Source organism: Pseudopodoces humilis, chromosome 1, assembly GCF_049639895.1.
Source record: "Pseudopodoces humilis isolate 2021_Gansu_Grassland_sample_001 chromosome 1, ASM4963989v1, whole genome shotgun sequence".
Taxonomy (NCBI): domain Eukaryota; kingdom Metazoa; phylum Chordata; class Aves; order Passeriformes; family Paridae; genus Pseudopodoces; species Pseudopodoces humilis.
Window position 1 is genome coordinate 123,533,911 of NC_142200.1, and position 9,821 is coordinate 123,543,731.

General features: G+C 34.7%; 1 protein-coding gene across 2 annotated transcripts in view; it reads left to right on the top strand.

The window, feature by feature from the left end:
- Positions 1–9,531, top strand: part of AGMO (alkylglycerol monooxygenase) — a 185,430-nt gene extending 175,899 nt beyond the window's left edge. For both annotated transcript variants that reach the window (XM_005518842.3, XM_014248437.2), the window contains one exon: positions 8,820–9,531. In XM_005518842.3, coding sequence (XP_005518899.1) covers positions 8,820–8,900 — 81 coding nt within the window. In that variant the 3' untranslated portion in view covers positions 8,901–9,531. The remainder of the gene's footprint in view (positions 1–8,819) is intronic.
- The last annotated feature ends 290 nt before the right edge of the window (positions 9,532–9,821 follow it).

The window sequence follows — 9,821 nt, forward strand, 5'->3', positions numbered from 1 at the left end:
CCCATCTCTACCCAATTATATGTTTTATTCAGCATCTCCAGATTTTTAAATAGCTATTATGAATCTCAGATTTTCCAGGAAAAGAGAGGCATTTGAATTTTTCTTTTGTTTTTATATTTTAGAAATGTTCTAAGTGCCTGATTTTTTCATCAAAATTCTGGTTTCTCTTTCATTTTGTGATATAATTTTTGATTCTTCCTTTCTGGGTGTTTCTTCTCCAGCTGAGTTGGACCTTCCATACAGAAGTCTCATTTGGACCATAGTCCCCTAGTTTTACTAGTAAAAAGTCACATAGATTACTTCCATGAAGTTTGGGCTTTTTTCTAACCTAATTAAACAATACAACTATATTGGCTTGACATAATAAGTAGGAATATGAATGATTTATCTCATTTGAATACATCCGTTGTTAATGTCAATAACAACTTATTTTATATAATGGAAAGATGATGAGCTTTTGGAATAAATGGGAGTTTACCCAGGTAAGAACAGAAACAACAAACCATACCACAGGAAGAATCTTGAGAGCAGGGAAGAGAGAAACCAACAGCCAGGATATCTGCTTTTCCATGTAAGGGAATGGACAGAGGGCTGGATCAACCTCAGCATATTTTTCTTCTCCTTGAACTTAAAAACTGAAAAACAGTCACAGTTTACTGCCTTTGGCCTTAAAAGAGGGCTGGCCAGCAGGATGGCTGTGTTCCATCTTTAACATGGACGTGCATCTTCAATGGCAAGTTTTTTTCCTTTGTGGTATCACTGAATATTGACTCATTCATTCAGAAATTGGTGTACTTGATTTTTTTTTTAATGCTGAGAACAGACTTCTGTGCTCTCCATTTTTCAATTAAAGGATTAATTTCTCCTTATTACATGTTTGCTTGAAGAGCAATCTTCATCTAGAATGACTTTTAGCCTTGATCTTCCCCTGCTTGTCTTGAATACTTTCCTGGTGTTTACTCACTGTACTGGAAATCCCTTCTTGTCACTCAATTGTTTTATCCCTCTCTGCACATTCTTAATCCTTTCTTTCACGTTTGCTGTTGGTCACAGTAGCCAGCTTTTCCCCAGCACGTCTTTTCAACATCTGCAGCAAAGTTTTTCCCATCAGTGATCTAATGTCTGTGGGTTATACTGAAAAGGCTGGGATTACTTTTTTAATATTTTTCCCCACATACAATGGAAAAATTTCCATTTTGGAGCTCATAGCTGACCAGTCTTCTCTCAAGAGGATATTTAGTATACCAGTGAGTAGAGATCATTTTGCAGCACCTTTGTCAGAGCTCTTTAGGCTGACAGAGTGCTCTTGGTTTTCTTCACCACCTGCCAGGGTGGTTATGCACTGCAGCTACACTGTGAAATGAAGGCATCCATATAGAAACAAAGAATATTTTATGTCTGCTAATAATGGAGAGATTGGACACTGAATTGCTTCAGTATAGTATTGTATTAAACTGAAATAAAAATGAAAGTATTGAAGAGATTGAACTGTGTCTGTAGATGCCTCTTTGGAAAATATTACACAGCCAGGTACTATCTTGTCCAAATTTTGAAATATTATGTTTTGCAAGTTTTCTTCCATGTTCAAACTTTTTTTTTTCCTGTAGCTGTAATTTTCCTGTATTTTCAAGCAAGGATTAAGGCATAAAGGAGAGCTTCCTTTTGCATTGCTCCTTTAAATGAATTTCTCCCATCTTTTAAGCAAAACTTTCTTCAAAGCAGGATTAAACAGTATGGTACTAAACATTTCTTACAGCCATGACCATAGAAAAAACATACCCTTACTCTTACATATAGGTACAGCCTTTCTCATTTAGAATACTGAATTTAAAAGAATTCAATTATTTAAGCCTAAGAGAACAATATAAATTTGATAAAATATAAGATCTGTGGAGTAATCTATCAATTAAAGTAAAATGAGCTTCATTTTTTTTTTTAATAAGGAAGATTAAACTGTTCTTTATATATAAATTAAATTATATCTTCTGAAGTGAAATGCTTCTTTGCAGATGTCTGTTTAACCCTCCAAGTTGTGTTTGAGTTAGAAATGATGCAGTGGGGTATATGCAATTATGCTACAGCTGCTGACAGGTGTAAAAGTAAATGAGATGTTTCATCTCAATGGATAGAACTCCAGTTTAAATGTTTAAAATAAACTCAACAACTTCAGCCAAACTGAGACAGGACTATCTCAAATATTTCATTTCTGCAATGAGCAACTCTTAATAAGTCTCTCAATCTCATTTGGCCTGTTAGCCTGCAACAGATTAAACTGGTACGTTTACTCGTTGATTAAGTTTTTAATTTTGTTTTACTATCAGTTTTGTTAACTTTTCTGAAAGCCTTATTTTTAATTGTGGATTTATCATATAATAATTGAGATAATTTCCATGGCTCTTGTTTCTCAAATTTGGGGTTAAATTGAGGCTGAAAAATTCATAACATCTAAAATACCAAAGGTGACATTCAGAATTAAGATCTTCTGAAACCGTTGATCTTTGAACTTGTTTTTTAGAACTGTTTTGTTAGAAACAGAACTAAAGCAGTATGAAAGAAGCTTTAAAATATTCTTGTGCTCTAGAATTGTAAATTTTGTTCACAGGTTTTATGAAACTTTTAAGCTCGGATTATGATAGATATATTCTAAACACCAATTTCTTTTTTTGCAAAAGTTGCAAAAGTATGAAACAGGCTTTGTTCAGAAGTTATTCTTAAATGTTTTTAAATGACAAAAAGGATTTTTCTCTTTAACATGGTTTTACTTTGAGGTCAACTTGAAATAGATAAACATTTTATGATGATCTAGAAATTTATAGATGGAATTAGGTAACACTGGGGAAAGTATTCTCAGATGTTTCAATAAAATATTATAAGATACATTTTGTACTGAAATGATACAGAGTTTATATACGTGTTAATCAGTATGATGTTGATAGTGTCTTCAGTTTGCATTAGCTCATCACAAGGTGAAGATTTAATAATTATTAACATATTTTGGAATTCCTATTCATATGACTGACTGGAAAGCTTCCCACTTCAGTAACTATTTTTGCCTTTTGGGGAATGAGGTAAAATCTTCCTAATCCTGGTGCTTAGGTTGTGAATTATTCCGTGACTCAAGAGAGAAGGTATTTCATAGGTAACAGTTCAATAGGATACATTTATCTACACAAGTGATTTGAGAGGTAGTGGACTGGCTTCTCCTGAGTGAAGGACATGATGCTAGATAACATGCTGCTTGCACATAAGCCATTTGAGGTCTAAATATAACTGCAATTGCACTGCCTGTGTAAAAACCCCCATGTATTTAACTGAGGAATGTGACTTGCTAGCTTGTGTGCAATGCCAGGAAAGACAGAGTCAAGCTGGTGCTGTGCTGAGATTTAGCAGCTTATGTGCTTGCTAGCTCAGGCATCTCTGCAGTGCACTTGATTTCATACTGGGGATGTGTCCAGCTGTGAAAGCAACTGAGAAATAGATATTCTTTCTCCAGATCTTTCTTTGTCTTTTCTGGGTAGGTAATATAAGCCTTTTAAAGTATTTGGGCTTTTGCAGCCTATGTTTTCATGCATTATCTAGATTTAGAGTCTCAGACCATATTTTAATAAAAGAAGGAATGTTTAAAACATTTAACAGAATAAAAAGGAGGTGTATATATCTTCCCTATTTTCTCATTATTTGTTAATAGTGAAGTATTAAACCAATGAGATATGTCATAAGAGAAGAAACCACTGTGAGTGAACTATCAATATGCTTTGAGAGTGTTGAAGATACTTGGATAAATCCTGTGTGTGCCAAAGGAGTCTTAGTCATGAGTCATAAAATAGTTTGGCTTGGAAGGGACGTCCAGAGAAAGTCTGGTTCCACCTTCCCTGCAGTGAGGAGGGACATCAGATACGCACCTTGTTCTAGGTCAGGGGCATGCTGGATCTGTGAGACCTGCTGCACCAGTAGTCTGAAGGTGTGTCATGAACCCTTGTGGAGAATTTCAAAATATCTGCTACTTTTACAGAAATCTTGAGCAAAATCTATCAAGCCACTATTAATGTAGCTGTGCCTGTTGCCTTGAATCCATAGTTCCTTCACCAAAAAAAAAGAGAAATTGGCTTCCCACTTTCATCTGCATATATTTCCAAGTATAAAGGTCATCACACAGAGGAGGAACCTTCCTGTTTCCTAGCTTCTCTTTCCATCTATTATTATTGCAACTTTTTTTGAAGTGCAGTCTTCTTGGTCTGTGCACTGTACAGGATTAGTGATTTCTGTATTTGCTTGTAATGTTATGGCATTTCTCTACCAGCCTCAGACTGCTTGTCTCCAAACATTGTACTGAGAAAGAAAATCCATGCATTTGTTATCCAAATCCTGACTTCCAGAAATAGTGAACCTTTTCCCCCACTTATGAGACATAAACTTTCTATCTCCTCTGTGTATTTCAGCAACTGCAACAGTCATCTGTAGAGAAATGAGGGGTAAAATAATGGTATTGGTGAAAAATGCGTCATTTGGGTACTTGTGAAATCTGGACTAGTTTGTTCAATCATTTTGTTGTTAATATTAGCAATTTTTCAGCATTTGTATCAGCTTATGATCTCTATCTCCAGTTGAAAAGGACAGTGACATTACCCAGACAGCCTTCTCAGACAAAGTCTAAAAATTACACTATCATTACTGTTGATGGTATGAAGTTATGTCTCGTACCCATGAAGAAGCTATGTCCAAATTTGTATATAAAGAACATAAAAAGAGTCTTAATCATGCTTGTTTTGTAACAGTTAAACTACTCTAACATCACGTTGACAATGCTCAACATCACATTGAGAGGACTAATTATTTATCATATTTGCCAGTACCAGGTCCACTTTATGATGTGAACAGCAAACCTAATGAAGTATATGGATGTGCTGATTTTCCTAGCCCTTTCCAGAGCTAAGAATACATTATCCAGCACAGAGGTGTTCAGAGAATTCAGTATAATAAGCATGCACATTCATATGATCTTGTACTCCAAAGAGTTGCAGATTGTCTCTGCAGCAAAATTTGGAGTGAATATGTATGGGCAGAATCTGAGAAATGTCAGAGAATCATTGAATGATTTAGGCTGGAAAGGATCTGAGGTGGTGTGGGTTGAGACTCTTCCCCCTCATTAAAGCAGAACTATCTTTGGACATTTGTCTACATTTTTAGACCAGTGTCTAAAGCCTTCTAATTCTATCCAGATGAAATCTGCAGGAGGAAAGGAAGACATCATGTCTAGGCATCTCAGATATACAAAGACATTACAGAAGAAAAAATGGCAGAAAACAACATTAGTGTTCAGCAACAAAGCTAATCATGCAGAAGTGGGTGCCTGAATTTAGCTAATGATTTTAAAGTACTTTACAGCCTAATAAACTTCGATTGCTCCAGTGGGAATTTCCTGTGAAGAGCAGACTCAGTCCTGCAGTCAATCCATTAGTTAAGCCATCTTTGTTCTTGTGAATAATGTTATTTGCACTTCTGCGATTCAGGGAGAGAATATGGGCTGTATAGAAATAGACTGTATGAAAGGAGGTAATGTAAATATTTGTACTCTTCAAGCAGTCTAAAGGACACTCTATAATTAATCTGTAGTTACTTGAACAGGTAAATGTAACAAGTGTTTATATTAAGGTGGCAAAAAGTTTGCATTTAACTTGGCTAAATATAGGGTTTTGAGAAATCCTGCTTTTAGATTTCTTCCATATATGTCTACTGTCCACAGCAATTTTAAGACAGAAGTGAAACTATTGTTCTTATGTCATATTGTTGGTGGGGGAAACTGTGCAGTTTAAAAAAGAAAAAGGTATAAATTCTCTCTTTTTATTTCAAAACCAGCTGAATCATGAAACCAATATGTGAATATTTTTATTGAAGGACAAATATTAATAGAAGAAGGAATGAGAATTTCTGTGAAAATAATTTAGAAAGTGAAATAAACCAAAAAGCACAAAGAAACCCTAATTTGTTAGCATGTGAGAGTGTTGAGTAGAAAATAACAAAATATCTGCACATAGGATTCAGGAAGTATGTTTTCTCAAGGGCATTAGAAAAATACTGGTCAACTATAGTTCAACTTGCCTGGTGGAATGCTCTTTTGCTGCTTCCTGCTGCCCACACTATTGTCTGCTCAGAGTTCTGGCACATACCGTCTCAGCTTTCCATTCCTGACATCACCTGATTGCACGATTCATTCAAGGGGTCAAGCCTTGTAACTCTAAAATATGTAGCAGCAATCAAAAGAAACTGAACTCCAACCTACACAGCAAGTTTCTGCTTGGTAGCCCCATACAGCTGGCTCTGTTCAGGGCAGGTCAGCATTACAACAGTACAGACAGCCAGAATTGCTGTCATGCAAGCAAGGATGTGGCCCCTTAATTTTTTATCCTGATGTTTGGGTTTTTCTTAGCCCCTCCACCTCCCTGAACCTTGCAGCATTATTGTTTCCTGAAGGAGTTATTTCTATCAAGTAGTGGCAGTCCTGACATTGATAGGCAGTGAACCAATACTTTTATAGAATTGTGATGCCAAACTAGTTTTGCAGATCGAGTGTGCAGTATATGATTTTCCATTCTGGATATAATAACTGCAATTTGAAATACTCCCCCACAAGGATTGATTGTGTGCTTTAGGAAATTCACAGTAAAGAATTTAATTAAGAAAGAAGAAATTGCATCACTTCATTTAAAAAAGGAGAAATTCACCTGAGATATTTTGTTCATTTTCAGGCTATAATAGCAATAACCATCTTTAGCTGAGGACATTTCCTGGGGCTTAATGGCCCATGGCTGTGCTTCTTCAGGTGATCATCATCATCTCCCAACAGTCATTAATCCCCTACAAATGCCCTGCACCTCAGTCATTAAATGTGCTTAAATGTGCTGCTTCTGAAAATGAAATAGTTCTATATTTAATGCATCTTCCAGGAATAGGAGTGATCTTTCTGAGGTGAGGAATGAAAGAAGTTTATTAATGTGTAAAAGAAGTAGTAATTATGACAAGTGGATAAGTTCTGTTTCTGGAGATTGCACAACAAAGTTGTTTTCCACAGTTAAGAGCATGCTATATATAAGTCATCATTTTATGTACATCACGATTTACACTCATCTCAATTGCATAACAGCCAGATCAGAAATACAGATAGTTATTTGTAGTTGGATTTCTTCTGCAGAGCATCTCAACATAGAAAAATCTAACAAAACATTGAGTGTGTGATTGCAGTACTGCTTAAAAAGACTTTCCTTTGCATAGCTGTAAAAATAAAGCTATACAGCTTTACAAGGTGTTTGTGATAATGCAAGAAAATAAAAAGAAATTAAATCTTTCCTGCCTAGAAACTCTTACAAAAAAATCCTTTGGTGAGCACTTTATGGGTCTTTTCTACAAATAGGACCATAAGTACAGTGCCAACAGCATCATCAGAGGTTTTAAACACAGTAGGAAGCCTACCCCTGCTCAAGTAGCATTAAAGCCTTCAATGAAAATAATTTGAATTCTGATGAGTTCGGCCATTCCTCCACAGAATTCATAAAAATTGAATGATAATTGGGGGATTTAAATTTTATCTTGTTTGAATTTTAATTATTCCCACATTGTGCTGTTTATCTTGTGCTACTAAGCATTCATAGCATACTCCTAACATACACGTCACATGAGGCCTGTATCTGTCCCAAAAAGATTCTGAGAGGGATCAGAGCAGACACTGCCTTCACTGAATGAAAAGTTAGTACCATTTGGGTATTATGGTAATTTATTATTTATGTTGGACATTCTGATCCCATGTACTTCAGTGAGTGACTGTGTAGATAAAGACAGAAGTAGATCTTTGGCCATGCATTATTAAATATTGAAAGTTAAATTATGTTAATGTTAAAATTAGAGCTCTCCTAGTCAGCACCTTTAGATTGCAGATTGACCTGAAAAAAGAAATATTGCAACCTGACTCAAAAATTTCTTGTCAAAATTCTGTTTCTTTTAACAAGAAAAAAAATTACATTATTAAAATATCTTTCAGGATAAACAAATTATTTTGTTTTACTCACAGAAAAAAAAAATCACTTCGGTAATCAATAACTGCCTTAATTTTGCAGTTTTCCAAGTTAGAGAAATTTTTCTATGTGAAAGACAAAGGTTTAGTTCATAAAATTTGAAATACAAAATATCACATGCACACGTGTGCATACACATTTTATCTTGCTTCATTTTGGGTTCTCAAAAGAACTATTACCCAATTTAGACTTTACTCTGAAATCTTTCCTACTTATCCTAATGCGATTCTCAGCAAATAAACTTTTGAAAACAATTTATTAGATCTCTCAATAAATTCACCAAATAAAAAAGTTACAAAGCTAGGGACAAGATAAAGAATATTGTGCTTTTAAATTGTTTCCAATCTACCTTATATCTCATTCTGTAGGTTCTATCTCATTCTGTAGCAGGTTGAGGAATAAGTACTTAAGTATTGTATTGCAGTTAGAATACTTCTTTTGCTATATATCCTGTTTAAGTTTATTCTTACCCTATCATGCAACTTACAGTGTCAGCATTCTTCAGATCATTTATCAGAATTCAACAGGAATGTCCACAGCAAAGTGTAGCAGAAAAAAGCATGTTTTGCTAAAATGAATATATCAATATACCTAGAATTCTTGCGGGTTTTTTTTTCTCAAGTTCTCTGTCTTAACTCATTCATTATGTTTACAGATCAATAAAATTAAAAAAAAAAAATTAAAAAAAAAATAACAGAAACAGGCCAACCTCATATAATGTTTCTCATTCTCATTGTAAATTCTATGTTGTAGGTCTTGTTTTCCCTCTGTGCTGCATTCTGGGGAATCCAAATTATGAAGAGGATTACTTCATTCAAAGATAAACACCACTGAAGACCAGATCTAACATCACCTTAAATATGGAAACAGCACTTTAGAATAACCTTCTAAATTCCTTGGAATTAATCAACCATGAATCACGCTGAATTGCAATCAGTTCACTTATTAAATGAGAGATCTGTGATTTTTGTATGAAGGTTTGAAAGATTCCTAAAGGGGTATATGCATTTCTATTTGATTTTTTAATGAAATATTTCATTTCTTCCCAATTTAAATCAAATATCTATTCACAGCATAGATTTTTACATTCATAGGATTGCAAATTCTTAAAAACCATGTAAAACTAATTTAATTTTGCAGTGATTTTGTTATTAATAATATGTGAAAAGTATTTTTCACAAGAGGAATAATTAAAATCATATCTGATGTAACCTGGTATAAAGTGATTGACTGTCTTCTTATTGAAGCTAAACATAAACATATGTGAATGACATTTTTTCTGTAATGATTGAATTACACCAGAATCTCCATGTCGTGGCAAATTCAGTGTTCATAACATGCAGCTACATGAGGATGTGTAGTTGATGCAAGAAAATGATTAAAAACAGCATGATAAAATAACTCGACCTACTATGAGTTGAAACATCTTCAATAAAATTGGCTGATATATGTGTTGAATAATGCAGTCATGCAGTTTAGGCTGAATTATTTACAGAATCCACCTGTGTTGCCAACTTTAGATAGTGATCAAACCAGGATTTACACGTGTGTATCCCACTGACACTCACGTGACAAAATATTTGCAAGGCTGAGCCCTTAATTTCTGGTAATTTCCTGCTGGGTGATGTCAGGGGAGATGCATGTCTTGTCTTTCAGAAGCTGTTGGAAAGATGGTGTGTACTAAGATAGGAAAATTAAATACAAATGGTAGAGGGAGTCTCCAAACAGCAGGACTGGCAAAAATACTGGATCTAG